Source organism: Salvia hispanica, chromosome 5 (genome assembly GCF_023119035.1).
Source record: "Salvia hispanica cultivar TCC Black 2014 chromosome 5, UniMelb_Shisp_WGS_1.0, whole genome shotgun sequence".
In the NCBI taxonomy this organism is placed as follows: Eukaryota; Viridiplantae; Streptophyta; class Magnoliopsida; order Lamiales; family Lamiaceae; genus Salvia; species Salvia hispanica.
This window is the reverse complement of record NC_062969.1, coordinates 29909147-29924932: the sequence shown is the minus strand read 5'-3', so window position 1 is coordinate 29924932 and position 15786 is coordinate 29909147. Positions and strand designations below refer to the sequence as shown.

At 34.5% G+C, this 15786-nt stretch overlaps 1 protein-coding gene across 1 annotated transcript; it reads left to right on the top strand.

Moving 5' to 3' along the window:
- Nucleotides 1-6323: 6323 nt before the first annotated feature.
- Nucleotides 6324-10821, top strand: LOC125187263 (8-amino-7-oxononanoate synthase). Its single transcript, XM_048083815.1, has 11 exons — nucleotides 6324-6763; nucleotides 6848-6972; nucleotides 7061-7168; nucleotides 7802-8037; nucleotides 8137-8178; nucleotides 8640-8727; nucleotides 8981-9114; nucleotides 9541-9629; nucleotides 10086-10236; nucleotides 10306-10374; nucleotides 10449-10821. Exons 1-11 carry the CDS (start codon nucleotides 6538-6540, stop codon nucleotides 10564-10566), a joined length of 1386 nt encoding a protein of 461 aa, XP_047939772.1. The 5' UTR covers nucleotides 6324-6537; the 3' UTR covers nucleotides 10567-10821.
- Nucleotides 10822-15786: the final 4965 nt, after the last annotated feature.

Genomic DNA, 15786 nt, shown 5'->3' with positions numbered 1-15786 from the left:
CAATGTGTCATCTTAGCCGGGACGGAGGGAGTACTACTTACTACTCTATTAATCATGTTGGCAACGGAGGGGCAGATCTTGTTGCAATAAGTCTGGGTTCGAATCCCTGCTGTCGTGTAGTTGCTTCCATCTCTCAAGAACTGTGAGGCCTTGAAATGGGCTTCTGGCAGTCAGTGGGTTAAGGCATTCCCCTTAACGGGCTACTGCGTACCCTGATTTAACCCCCTCACATGATGTCGGGCCGGAGTGTGGAGTCCGCCAAGACGACGGAATCGTCTTTTTTGCTGCAATGAATCATCATATTACAAAATCCAAAATTCAATCCTTCACTTCACAACATTAGTTATTAGTATTTCACTATATATTCATTTCTTATTAATGAATATTCATTTTTCTCTATTTTAACTATTTATTATTATTATTATTATTAGTATTTTACTATATATTCATTTCTTATTAAACAAACAACTCATAGCCCCACCATTCATTTACTTAAATCAATGTACTTCGTTAATGAATATTCATTTTTTTCTATTTGAACTATTTATTATTATTATTTTTAGTATTTCACTATATATTCATTTCTTATTAAACAAACAACCCATAGCACCACCATTCATTTACTTAAATCAATGTACTTCGTTAATGAATATTCATTTTTCTCTATTTTAACTATTTATTATTATTATTATTTTAAAATATATGTAAAAAATAAAATTATGTCATTTACAATGGGACATAAAGAATAATACATATATGGGATGTTCGGTTGTAAGATTGTATCCGAGATTAAATTTCGAATGTGTTTGATTCATGAGATTCAACATCATAACTCAATCTTAGATAGATAATCATGGGATAATTAGTTATAGCTAACCCTCTATAACTAAAATAATCTCACAACTCAATCCTAGATTTTATCTTGATATTATTTTATCTTGGAAACCGAACACCACCATATGTTGTTTTAATTATGATACAATGATCATTAATTAAGGTGTTATTTTGCAATTGAAATTCATAAATTTTACTTAAGAGAAATGACTCAACTTTGTTGGGACGACTGATAAGGCTAATTTCATGCATTGATTATAGGATTAAATTCTGTAATTTCTTGGGTCTAACAAGGTTTTGTAAGCCAGGTGTGTAGAGAAAAATGTCAGATCTAGGAAGAAAGAAGAAGATTGCCTCGAGAAGGAATCTGGCAGAAAAAGTGAGCAGAAAGAAGAAAATTTACCAGACGGATGAGCATCTTAGACAAAGGGCAGAATGGAGAATTCAAGGAAGGATCTAGAAGCTCAACTCCATCCTTATCAATAAGAGCACGCGAAACGCAGATCATCTATCCTTTAGCTCTTAGCTCATTTTCTCACACTCTACACACACATCACGGGGTACCAAATTTGGGGGTTCGGTTCGGTTCATAGTTGATAATCATAGTGCACCACCGTCTCTACGCGAGGCGAAGATACAATTTAAAGCTTTCTGTCTGTAATTTCCGTTTCTGAATTCCGAGTCTTCGTTGTTCGAAGCTCGGCCTTATTTTGTTGAATCTCTGCTGAATTTGCACTTGTTTAGCTATGGAAATTTATGTTATGTTTTCGTTTCATGTTTACGTTGCTTGCTGTTTCACTTTGGATGCGTTTTGCACTTGATCTGAGTTGTGTTGAGTTGAATGGTGTTGAATTGTGGTTGATCGGGTGAAACTTGGTTGGATCGATGTAATCGGAGATGGGAATGGTTGTTGTCTGTTGTGGATGGCTTGGATCCGGAGCGGATGAAGCGTCTGATGCTTAGATCTATTATATTTATGCATGGTTTTTTATGTTTAGTTCTGTTCTCTCATTTACCTCGTCTAGTAGTAGTAGATCTATTCAAATTTCCTTAGTTAATCGTAATCTGATGGTTTAATTCAGCTTGCTCTATTTCGATTCGTTGTTTACTCTGTATTCTGCAATTTGTGAAGGATTGTTGGGGAAGATGAAGTTAGTTGTTAGTTGAACCCTTAGTTAGTTATTTTGCAGCTTTTCATTCGTACCTTGCTGTTTTGGGAAAATGGTCCCCACGATCTGTTATTCATCTGTTTAGGCACTTTAGGAAAAGTTATTCACTAGGTCTGGTAAAACTTCATCGCTGGAGTGTTATCCTATTTACATCTTGTTTTTGCCATGCATGTTTCCGTTATATTTGCCTAGGTCTAGCTGTTAGAATAGATCATTTGCATTTCCCGAGTCTAGTAGTTAAGTCTCAACCCAAAAAAATGCGTGGCAGCAGCCAAACCCAGTGTCCAAATATCTTGCATGCTCTCTTACGCTTCCATCTTTGTGGGATTCGATCCCTACTTCCTTATACTAGTTGTTAGTACTGTGGGTTGAGGGTTTTGAAAAACAGGGGAAGATTGTGTGCCCAACGACCGATGGTTTCAAAGGTTCTCTGAGTTCCTAGACCCCGTGATCTAGTGGATTCTTTGGATCTGAGAAGTCTGACTATTATTACATACACACAATCACACTCTTGCCCTCTTTCAAATGGCGCCGTTTGAAAGAGGGCAAGAGTCTGACTATTATTACATACACAGAGTCACACTCTTGCCCTCTTTCAACGACCCGGAAAGAAATATTGCTTAACTTAATTGGGTCAAAGAGTGTATTTTATTTAGAATAAAATTTTTTACATGTCCTTCTCTTGGAGTATGGATTGATATTAAATTTGGTACTGTAGCATTAGCAATAGCAATAGAGGTCCTTCAACTATGATTAAATATCGTTAGAAGTAATTTTTTCACTTTTTTTATTTATTTTTTTGCACGAAAATACCCTCAAATCTGTAAAGGGTATTTTAGTCAAATACTTTTCACTTTTTGTACACAATTTTCAAAATATGTATGCAAACAATCCATAAATATCACATCAAGTATGCGGAGGAAGTTCATGCCTTAAGCTAACAAAAGCTAAGCTATGGTGAAGGCCAAGCAAGATCAAAACAATTTATTGGATGAGTTCTACAAAGTAAAGTGGAAAGGAGTTATTCTTGAAGAAATAAAAGAGCCAGATGTCCCTCGGCCAAACTAAAACCTAGAAACATGGTGAAACAAAAAGCAAGTTAATTGTTACGTGAGTGGTATGATATCGATATTAAATTTGAGGAATACATGACAACTAGTTTGGAGAAAACAATGTAAAGTATGGACGGCGGATGATACTAGTAGTGTGACACAAGATTTACGGGCAACATCTGCACTAGAAGTTGTTGAATCAAATCCATCTAGAGAAGAAACCATTTGCGTTGAAAAAGTATATACCTTTTAGATACTTGATGTGATATTTATGAATTGCCTAAGTACTTATTTCTAAATTGTGTGAATAAAGTGAAAAAGTACTTGATTTAAATGCCCTTCGGGGTTTGAGGGTATTTTTGGGCAAAAAAATGTCCAATAATCACGATATTCAAAGTTGAAGGACCTCTTATGCCATTTTTAAAGTTTTAGTTCTCCCTATGTCCCTTGCTAAGTGATTCATGTTCTTTTTGGGATGTTCCAAGATAAGTGAGTCATTTTTTTGGCATTTTCTCTATTAATTTTTCCTCTTTACTTTATTCCCCTCTTACTTTACTAATAAAACCCCATTTTATTAAATTATCTGTCAAAAAGAAATGTCTCTCCTAGCCAGGGACAAAAATACTTAATTTGATACCAATCCATAATAGAAGGTCCAAAAAAGATGTTCATTCTTTTTATTTAGGAGTAAACTAAAAAAATGGTACTTAGAAAATAGGATTTGCACCTTTTTGGTATCTGACGTGGAAAATATATATTTTAGGTACTTGAAAAGGAAGAAAAAAAATAAAAATAAAAATTAGGTACCTCCATTGAACATTTTTCCCATGAGGCCATTAAGAGCGTGTACGTCTTTTACATAGTCAGTTGAGGCATCTAATTTGTGATTATTTTCTGTTCAGATACCTAAAATGTAAATTTTTTTATTTTCAGATACCAAAGTACAAATTCCATTTTTCCAAGTATTTACCATTTTTATAGTCTACCCTTAAGTTTTTTTATAATAATTTAATCATTTGCATAGTTAACGGGGCCGATATGGATTTATACCTTCCAATCTTCAGACCTACACTATAAAATCATGGATTATTAAACAATATTTTTGAATAAAAATTGGCACATTAAGATTTTAAAATTGAGAGACATATATGCCCTACTAATACGTGTCTTATAATGTTACTTGTCATTTTATTATGAGATATTTTTTGTTCAATATTAAAAGGTATATTAGTTAATTATAAATGTGTAAAGCAATTATTTATCTAATAAATGTTTTATTATTAATTAGTATTTCTCACATATAACATATGAATTGATTATTTCGTATAACTAATTGTGAAATTAATTGATTTTAGTCTGGTTGACGCAGTAATGTGGAAATTAGTTAATGAGTTTAAAATCACAAATTAGGTGTCTCATCTGACCGGATCAAATACTTATAAGCCCTCAATTGCCTCAGAGGAAAAATGGTTAATGGAGACACACCTAATTGAATGATTTTCTCCATTCAGATCCCACGTTGGGTATAAAGAAAATGTAAATCTCATTTTCTAAGTACCATTTTTGTAGTGTATATTTTATACGTAATGTCACGCTAAATTTATAAAACGTATATTGACACCTTAAAAATTTGTTTTTTTCCAAGAAATTTAAATAGTTGTTGAATTTTTCCAATGACGATAAAATCTAACCACATTAAAATGAGATGGAAAACCATACAAGGCTTTTAGGGCAAGGCTTATCCTAGCATTTTTAAGTAATGGTAACAAATACTCCACCCGTCCCATAAGAGGATTCCTATTTAGTTATGACACGAGTTTTAAAAAATATGAAGAAAAATAGGCTGAATAAGTTGGTGGAATATGAGTCTCACTTAGTTTTATAATAAAAGTGAGTTAAATAAGTTGGTAGAATATGATGTCTACTTACCATTTATGATAAAAGTGAAATTAGACTCTTACTGTGGGATGGACCAAAATGACAAAAGAAGACTTATTGTAGGACGGAGGGAGTAAAATATAGCTAGACTTTGTCGCTGATGGAAAGAATTCAACAATTATTTAAGTTTGTTATATTATATACTCTCTCCGTCCCACTCTAAGTGAACTATTTCTTGTGGGAGTCCCACTCTAAATGACATATTTCTAAAAGTAGAATTATCACTCTCTTTACTTTTTCCCCCTTTCTTATTTAACTCTCTCTATTTTAACATATAAGGGTGTGTTTGGTTTATCGGATATGGCAACATAGGGAATGTTAAATGGTAAATGCAGATGTTTGGTTTGATTGTTACCTTTTCTTTATGGCCCTTGAAATGCACCCAGGCCCAAGCTAAAAGGCTGTATTCTGAAGTTAGCTAATCAGCCAAAAAGGCACTGATACAAAACTGGAGCGGGACAGAAACACTATATTTAATTTGCACTTACTCATTTGCCCCTTCTTTTTCTCCGACATCACAACATTTCATTTTGTAACCAACAAAAAAGAGGATAAACATTGTCATTCTCACCTAAGCAAAAAAAACCTTGAATCGAAAATCACTCCTAAAACATCATGGATTTCTTCAACTCAAAATCACTCCAAACATCATCACAGCGAGATCTCACATTGACTGCCTTTTTTTAAACTCAAGTTAATTACATGAATTTCCTCTTTCCATCTTCTTAACTCAAAATCACTCCAAAAACTCCATGACTTTCCTCTAATTCCCTCTCTTCTGCCAACAACATCAACAAACAAATCACGATCACGATAAAGACAGAGAAATTACATGTATGAGATGTTCTAATGTTTGCCACTTTGCCTTTTCTTAGCAGATTTACGGAGAAGGAGGTGAAAGAAGAGGAAGACGAAGGCGGCGACCGAGAAAAGAGAGGAGATTGAATGAGACAGTGTCTTCGTTGCCTGAACATAAAAGGCCCATGACAAATGCGTGAATCAACATAATATTGGAGGATATAAATGTCATTCCAAAGGACATGAGGTTGTAATACGTATATAAGAATCAAAATAATGGAATGTTATAACCCAAACCAAACAAGAGGCCCAAATTTTATAACTAAAGAAAAAGACTTCCATAAACCGCCCACTCCTTTTTCTTTAGTAATGTTTCCCGACAAATCAAACACACCCTAAGAGTACTACATAAAATCAAATGTCGGGATAGAAATAGTTCATTTAGAGTGGGACGGAGGGAGTATCAAATTAAAGATTTGTGAAAAAACAAATTTCTAAAAAATTTATAATATCATTCATCAATTAAACAAAGTGGACAAAATCATGGAATTTGTATCGAAACTATAGCAATTTCGAAATTTCGATCAAAAACTAGACTCGGAGGACCCTTTCCCAAACCGAATCGACGGCGATTTCTGTGGTCTCTCTCCGGCGCAGCCTCCAACACAGCCGGCAGCCATGTTCAGACGCCTCGACTAGTCCGCCCGACAGAATTCTGGTTGCACCAGTGTGTTTAGCGTGAAAGAATGGAGGTGAATGGGTGGGAAATGTGGGTGGGAGAAGCCATTGCCAAACTCCACTCCCTTCAAATTTTACGCTCTCTCAGACCCATTCTTCAATCCGCCTCCATTCAAAACCCCCACCACCAATTTCAACTTTTTGATGCTCCCAACCAATGGGACAGAGCTTCTGTTGAACTCCTAATTTCTCAATCCACTTTCCAAAAATGGCTCCACAATCTCCCCAGCTCAGGTATTCAATCAATCTATTTTTCTTTTTACAAAGTTGGGCAAATTCTTGGTGGAAAACTCAGTAACCCTCCCTTTGAGTTTCTAGGGGACGATAACGATGCGGTGTATGAAAATGGGGCAGATGGGGAGTTTAAGAAGTTAATTGTCTTCTCCGGAAATGATTACTTGGGATTGAGTTCACATCCCATGGTTAGGGATGCTGCAATCAAGGCATGCCTAGATGCACATCTTCCATTTCGTCACCTCTAATTACATTATGTCTGTTGTATTTTATATAAGTCTGCTGCTCATTATACAGGCAGCTCAAGAACATGGAATGGGTCCTAGAGGCTCTGCTTTGATCTGTGGATACACTAGTTACCACAGGCTACTTGAATCATCGCTTGCGAATCTGAAGCGAAAAGAGGTATGGCTTCTCTCTCTAGTTTTAGTGGGATCATATTTGTTGGTGATTTTCAAATGTTTGATTTGTATAGACTTCGCGGTACCTAACTGTCCAAGTTCTGAAATTTTGTGAAGTCTTCAGCTTCCATTTTATTGAATTCTGCATAGATGTATATAATTTGATAAACTATTCATGTATTTATAAATTATCACTGTGAATCCATGTTGTGAATATACTTTTAGCTATGAGATAGAATATGTTGAGACTGAATTATGGTATCTCTTCCTGATCATTCATGCCTAGATACTAGCTGCATCCTTCACTGCAGAAAAAAACTCCTTGTTATCAGAAGCAACGATGTTCGCATTCTGATGTTGATTATAATTTATAGTAAATAAAGAATAACTTCATTTCTAATTCTAATCTCAGAATACATACAGGATTGTAAAATCATGGCAATTCTGATGCTATATGTTCATTAGGCTATTGTCTTTAGTGGATCCAGTGACAATCCTTTTTACATCTATGAAGCTGTAGTTTATCCTTTTATTTATTCTCATTGGTTAAAATGTACTTGATCGTCATCCCCTGCTTCATGCCATCATTTTTTTTTGCCAAAAATTTATTACTCATTGTTCTAATCTTAAATATTAGGATTGCCTTCTTTGTCCAACAGGCTTTTCAGCCAACATGGCCTTTATGACAGCAGTTGGAAATATTGGTAGGCTTATGGCTGGTCGCAAACCATCAAAAGATGACCGAATTGCTATATTTTCTGATTCCCTAAATCATGCATCGATTATTGATGGTATTCGCCTCGCTGAGAAACAAGGAAATGCTGTGGCATTTGTCTACAGGCACTGCGATATGTACCATCTCGATGAATTATTGTAGGGTTCTTTTTGATTTTATTATTCCTTTGTCTATAGTTTCTCTTTTTTTTGAAATGTAAGTTGGAAGGCTTCCACTAACTATTTGGTTAAAAACAGGTCAAATTGTCCAATGGAGAAAAAAGTTGTTGTAACTGATAGGTCAGTCACTTATTGCAATGATTGATCTGAAAATATATTTGCTTAGTACTCTACTAATTTCAGTTAGCTGTCACCATGATATTGAGTTTTGGGGGAAATAGATTTGTTAAAATACATAATGAAGTAAATTTTGTGCCTGGTTGTTCTATTGGAACTTGGATAAATTTTTTCTTGTGAATATCATATTTGTTGAAATCTAGTTCAAATCAAGATTGGTTGTTGATGAAAGGATGTATCTTGCCTCCTAGATTGAGAACTTTAGATCCAGAGACATTGTAGTTTCAATGTTTTATTGTCTTCTCTACCATTGAGATGCAAATGTTTTGCCACTTCTCTAAGAAAACCAGAAACATAACTATGAAAGAAACAATTCCTCTGATGGCGAGTGCTCTGTGCTTGATGTGTATATGCTTGTCAGTTTGCTGATTATACTTTGGATACTTGATTTGTTCATTTTCCAGTCTGTTTAGCATGGATGGAGACTTTGCACCCATGGTTGAGCTGGCAAAGCTCCGTAAGAAGCATGGATTTCTGTTTGTAATTGATGATGTAAGTTCTATTCATTTATCTCAATTGAATAATTTACGAGAATTCTGCTAAAATGAATTGCATGCTGACTAACTACTATTGCTGTAAAAAAAAGAAAAGTACTTGCTTTCGTTAAAGAAAATAGCATCAAGGAACACTCTGGAGATAACTTGTGATGCTGTATTCCTGATAATGCTCTTGATAATTCCAACATAGTTTGTAATTGTTGTCCACATGTATTGTCGGCATGGCTCATTTTTCTTTGAATTTCTAGGCCCATTCTACCTTTGTGTGTGGACAAAATGGTGGTGGTGCAGCTGAAATGTTTGATTGTGAAGATGACGTTGATATTTCCATCGGGACTTTGAGTAAAGCTGCGGGTTGCCATGGCGGATTCATTGCATGCAGGTAGTATTAATCACTTTGCACTCTTTTGGAGATATTGTATTATATGCTAGTGTCCTAGACTAATTCATTTCTATGATTCTGGATTCATTTTTTTGTTCACATAGAATTTTCAGATAGCAACATGGATTCCAAATACATCAAAATATGAACTCAGCTGCAAGTTACTGTATAAGTATAAATTACTTATATTTCTGAACAAGTTCCATGCATTTAGTGCAAGTCCAAACATTGTAGGATCATTGGGAGAATTGAAATCATATCGAATACAAGTTAAGTGACACAACCACGCCATTCTTTTTATAAGAAATTCAACCTCATAGATTTCATGCTATGCACTCTGGTTTGGTGACCACATATGACAATTACTACTTGTTTGATAAATCACCGAGTAAACTATTGATGCATTTTATTTCATGTGGATGGCAGCAAGAAATGGAAGTTGCTCATCCAATCTACTGGTCGTGCTTTTATATTTTCAACTTCTACGCCTGTGCCGGTTGCTGCTGCTGCCCATGGTTTGTTTCTTAAAATTTATGTCAGCACATATTTCTCATTTATTTTATACATTTCAGTTGTCTTGTATAAGATGAGGAGGGGGACAATTGATTTTTATCCTCATATTTAGTACTACCTCCATCTCTTAAAAATAACAAGTTTTGAAACGGTATGGATTTTTATGCACAGTTGGTACAGTAAGTGAGACAAAAAAGAAAAAGTAGTGGAAGTAGTGTTAGTAGTGTTAGTGGATAGGGGGGTTACATTATTAGTATTGTTTATTAAATTGTTAATTCTAATGGTAAAGTTGTAAATAAAATGATCTGTAAGGGTAATATGTTGTCTACAGTTTCCTATATTAGAATTGCATAATTTCCAAATGATTTATCCTTTTTATTGAGAAGAAGATTATTGCTCTATATGACTATTCGACTTTCATTGCCAAACGCTTATCCTTTTATTGTCCCTACTTGCAGCTTCCGTCATTGTTGCGAAGAAGGAAGCATGGCGTAGGACTGCTATCCAGCAACGGGTGCAAGAGTTCCGTGTTTTGACAGGAATTCCTGTAGAAAGTCACATCATCTCCTTTGTTGTGGGGAGTGAAGAAAAGGCCCTGAAAGCAAGCAGGTCAAACATGCGCGATTATTATCAGGCTTTGCGTCCACACTACCTAACATGTTTGTCTTGATGAAACAGGCATCTTTTGAAATCAGGTTTTCACATAACAGCAATCAGACCTCCAACAGTAGCGCCAAACTCGTGCAGGTATGTGAAACTAGTGAAATTTCGTATTAATTCAACAAGTTTATTTGAGTTTCATGTAAGGTATGTTTTGGCAGATTAAGAATAACTCTGAGTGCTGCTCACACAACAGATGACTTGACGAAGCTTAGGGACGCACTTGCCGAGTGCGTTGATCTAAACCAGATCCAGCTATTTACTTGCTCCAAGCTTTAATCTACCTTTAGCTTCTACACTTTAATTTCAAGTATTGCCTGCTACTGATTATTTGTGTTTCATTTTGGAGACTGGGTAACTCTAGTGCACTTGGATAGTAATAGTATCGCATACAGAAAACTAAGAGAAGTTCACACTTACTAGAAATCTCGATGTCATTCAAGAAAGTAGTCATCTTGAATGGAACAAAGAGATTAATTAGTATTGACTTTATTCTTATTTGCATTTTGTTACAGGTTGGACTTTCAAATTCAATTTTTTTGTCATATCAACATTCATACAATATGATGAAAAAGTATTAGTACTGTATATGTTACTTAAATTAACAATATGTCCGGTAACTAAAAAGTGAACGTATATTACCGCAATGACATGCAATTTTAAGTAGAACTCCCTCAACATGCCGTCCACATTTGACTAGACACAAATTTTAAGAAATGGAAAAATAAGAGAGTTAAAAATGTTAGTGGAATGTAAGTTACACTTTTATATACTCCCTTCATCTCACTCTAAGTGGAGCATTTATATTCGAGATTTTATATAGTGTTGTTTTGTGAGTCATGTGGAGAGAATACAGCTTAGAGAGAGCAAAAAATACCACCCTTTAGCAGCTTCAACATTGTGCACATGAGTTGGAAAGGAAAAAGGCAGGTTTTCAATTTAGACAAAAAAAAGCAAGAAATTAGTCTCGTTTTTTGATGAATTACCTAATTAATAAGAATATATATAATTTATTTTGTGTATTTGTTAATTATCAATGCATGTTTATGTTCAAAAGCTAGAGTCCTGTAAAATAAAGTTGAACTAGTTAGAGTTGATGTTCATGAATAGGCCAACGTATTTCATGTTATGACTTTAAATTACTGCGTTAATTAAATATAAAAAATGGCAATTTTTAAAAATCTAAATGATTCCCAATTAACTAAATGTTGTGATTTATAGTATAGGTGAAATTTAGTGTTTGGATGAGTTAATTCCTTTATTTTGATTTTTTCGTTTTAAATTACTTATTCGCAGCGTTGAGTAATCCGCCAAGAGCCTACTTCAGAGCAAGATGTTCCAAAGACAACTGATGCAAAGGTAATTTCCCTTAATATTTTTGCACAATAAGTTTTATAAAAAAATATTAAATATATTTTTTCTTGAAATATTTGTTTTCGGAAACACAAACATTGAGGAGGCTTGCCTAGAATAGAGAAGCAGCAAGAAAAAACAGGTTCGAATTTCGGTTTTTCGGTTTTGGTTCGGTTTTGATTTTAGCCTAAATATGCTTTATGCACATAAATTTTTTTCTCTTTATCTTTTTAAAATTAAATTTGTTATAAATACATCATCTAATACGAAATTTCTTTTAGTCTACATTACTATTCAAAGGCACGCGCACGCACTATACACTTCACGCACGCGCGCGGGCGCACACGCACACACACTTAAACACACATTGAGGAGGCTTGCTCAGAATAGAGAAACAACAAGAAAAGCTAAGCTTAGGAAAAAGGCAGGTTTTCAATTTAGACAAAAAAAGCAAGAAATTAGTCTCGTTTTTTGATGAATTACCTAATTAATTAGAATATATATAATTTATTTTGTGTATTTGTTAATTATCAATGCATGTTTATGTTCAAAAGCTAGAGTCCTGTAAAATAAAGCTGAACTAGTTAGAGTTGATGTTCATGAATAGGCCAACGTATTTCATGTTATGACTTTAAATTACTGCGTTAATTAAATATAAAAAATGGCTATTTTTATTAAATCTAAATGATTCCCAATTAACTAAATGTTGTGATTTATAGTATAGGTGAAATTTAGTGTTTGGATGAGTTAATTCCTTTATTTTGATATTTTCGTTTTAAATTACTTATTCGCAGCGTTGAGTAATCCGCCAAGGGCCTACTTCAGAGCAAGATGTTCCAAAGCCAACTGATGCAAAGGTAATTTCCCTTAATATTTTTGCACAATAAGTTTTATAAAAAAATATTAAATATATTTTTTCTTGAAATATTTGTTTTCGGAAACACAAACATTGAGGAGGCTTGCCTAGAATAGAGAAGCAGCAAGAAAAAACAGGTTCGAATTTCGGTTTTTCGGTTTTGGTTCGGTTTTGATTTTAGCCTAAATATGCTTTATGCACATAAATTCTTTTTCTCTTTATCTTTTTAAAATTAAATTTGTTATAAATACATCATCTAATACGAAATTTCTTTTAGTCTACATTACTATTCAAAGGCACGCGCACGCACTATACACTTCACGCACGCGCGCGGGCGCACACGCACACACACTTAAACACACATTGAGGAGGCTTGCTCAGAATAGAGAAACAACAAGAAAAGCTAAGCTTAGGAAAAAGGCAGGTTTTCAATTTAGACAAAAAAGCAAGAAATTAGTCTCGTTTTTTGATGAATTACCTAATTAATTAGAATATATATAATTTATTTTGTGTATTTGTTAATTATCAATGCATGTTTATGTTCAAAAGCTAGAGTCCTGTAAAATAAAGCTGAACTAGTTAGAGTTGATGTTCATGAATAGGCCAGCGTATTTCATGTTATGACTTTAAATTACTGCGTTAATTAAATATAAAAAATGGCTATTTTTAATAAATCTAAATGATTCCCAATTAACTAAATGTTGTGATTTATAGTATAGGTGAAATTTAGTGTTTGGATGAGTTAATTCCTTTATTTTGATTTTTTCGTTTTAAATTACTTATTCGCAGCGTTGAGTAATCCGCCAAGGGCCTACTTCAGAGCAAGATGTTCCAAAGCCAACTGATGCAAAGGTAATTTCCCTTAATATTTTTGCACAATAAGTTTTATAAAAAATTATTAAATATATTTTTTCTTGAAATATTTGTTTTCGGAAACACAAACATTGAGGAGGCTTGCCTAGAATAGAGAAGCAGCAAGAAAAGCAGGTTCGGATTTCGGTTTTTCCAATTGGTCAAATGATCTGAAAGACAAAGATTAATTATGAGTCTCCTTCTAATTAGAAAATTCAAGTCAAATTTGGACAAGTTACTCAAAATATACTTCTTTTTTTTAGAAAAATTTTATGCGATTTTACCATAGGGTCCATAATCTATTCTTTTAGAATTTTAGAAAAAAATTATTTAGAAAAGCGCAGATTTTTTTTGAACAATAAATGTCTTTCACATCCAGCTATACCAACGAGTAATCTCTTAATTTTTATTTAAATGACAGTTCCAAAAAAACGTACTTCTGCATCAAAAAAGCGCATTCGTAAAAAATTTTGGAAAAGGAAAGGCTGTTGGGCAGCGTTAAAAGCATTTTCTTTGGGGAATTCTCTTTCTAATGGGACTTCAAAAAGTTTTTTTGTGCGACAAACAAATAAAATAAAAAAATAAGTTATTAAGAAATAAAGCGGAAAACCTTACAACAATATAAATCGACCTGACTCAAAAATGGAATCCTTCATGCGCACACACTACACACTTCACGCACACACTAAAATACACATTGAGGAGGTTTGCTCAGAATATAGAAACAACAAGAAAAAGCAGGCTTAGGAAAAAGTCATGTTAGTAATTTAGAAAAAAAAAAAAAAAAAAAAGCAAGAAAGTGGTTTTAGTTATGGAAATTCAAAATGCAAGAGCAACAAGTAGTAATATACTATTATGTAATCTCCATAAATTTAATTATTTTTATCTTAAATCCGTATCCCAGAACTACAAAGACTCTCCAAATATATATTTTTTGCTATAGGGAATTTAATTGAGTATAAAATGCGAATGCGGGAGAGCAAAGACTCCCTTACACCAACTTAACTATAGGGACAACTTTTTTCTTAAATAAAAAAAGGTATGGATGAGAAAATTTATCCCTCCCATTTGCGTGGTTGGTGAATTCCGGCTGCGTGAGAAAATTCGTACTAGGTGTGAATCTCGAGGGTGTTGAATTAATTAATTGCGCGTATTTTTTCAAGTGTGGCACTATTTGATATGGAGTACGCATGATGGCCTGGAGGAGCACCACCGCCTGACGGTGGAGCTGAGGGGTGTGGTCAACGAGTACCGGCCGGAGAACGAGATGTGTGTCGCCATCAGCACCTGGTTGATCCAGTGCCAATTGGTTGACTGATTCACTTGGATTTTACATGGTTTTAGAGGGTAGTTTTACTTGGTTTTGATATTGGTATTTTGACCATTTTGTGAAGAATGTGTAGAAAAATGTCCAAAATATGTGGATGTGTGCAGCAGCTTTGGTTCGAGATAGTTTTTGTGGAGATTTTGAAGTCCGATTCGCACATAATTGCACTATTCTCTTCATCTTCGAAAGAGCTTCGTGCGGATATCTTAAACGTCTCAATCGGAGTTCGGTAGAAGAAGTTATGGCCGTTTTACCAAGACTGCGCGGAGCAGTGACATAGCTGGCGACCCGCCGGGTTTCGCATGCAAACGAACCTGGTGATCCGCCAGCAAAACACGAGAAAAACGCCGTAGGCAGCTGGCGACTCGCCAGCTTCGACGCACACCCAACCTGGCGACCCGCCAGCTTCGTCGGACAGCTTATTTCACGCCCAAAGTCAACCCTAGATATATATATGCCTAGGTAACGCCTCTAAACACATCCTACACGCCTGCTACACCAAAAATACCATTTTTTCACCTAGGAAGAAGAGAAGAACGAGCAGAGGACGAGTATTCATCGCAAGATTGAAGACGAGGCATCCAATCCGCCCAATCCATTTCTAGGAGTTTTTATCTTTTAGTTTGATTCTTGTTCAAACAATGTTTTTGATTATTCCTTTGAATATTTCTTTGACTTTGAAAATTTATCCCTCCCATGTGCACGGTTGGTTGTCCTTGATGGATGATAATCAATTTTTCTATTTTTGTTTGTTTTTGGTTTTAGCTTTTTTAGTTTTTTAAAAATCTTATAGAATTTCGGTTTTTTCGGTGTTGTTCGGTTTTTGTAGTTCAGTTTTCGGGTTTTCAGATTTTGGTTTTAGTTTTCAATAAAATTTGGTTTTTCGGTTTGGTTCGGTGTTAAAACCAAACTGAAACTGAATGTTCACCCTTGGTTTTGATTCATTAATTTTGTCTTTTGATTTCGATTCCCAATGGATCTGAATTGGGGGTTTAGCGTAGTTCTGTTATGAATTTGTCTAGAAATTGGTTTTGTTCTGGTTTTTTTCTCTAGATTATGACTGCAATTCAGGGTGTATTGTTCTTGGATTGCACGATTTAATTGTAATTGA

Excerpts from the sequence above, each read along its gene's own strand:
- LOC125187263 (XM_048083815.1), top strand. The coding sequence starts at position 6,538 with ATGGAGGTGAATGGGTGGGAAATGTGGGTGGGAGAAGCCATTGCCAAA. Across the intron at positions 6,764-6,847 it reads CCACAATCTCCCCAGCTCAG|GGGACGATAACGATGCGGTG; the intron begins GTATTCAATCAA and ends TTGAGTTTCTAG. Across the intron at positions 8,038-8,136 it reads TACCATCTCGATGAATTATT|GTCAAATTGTCCAATGGAGA; the intron begins GTAGGGTTCTTT and ends GGTTAAAAACAG.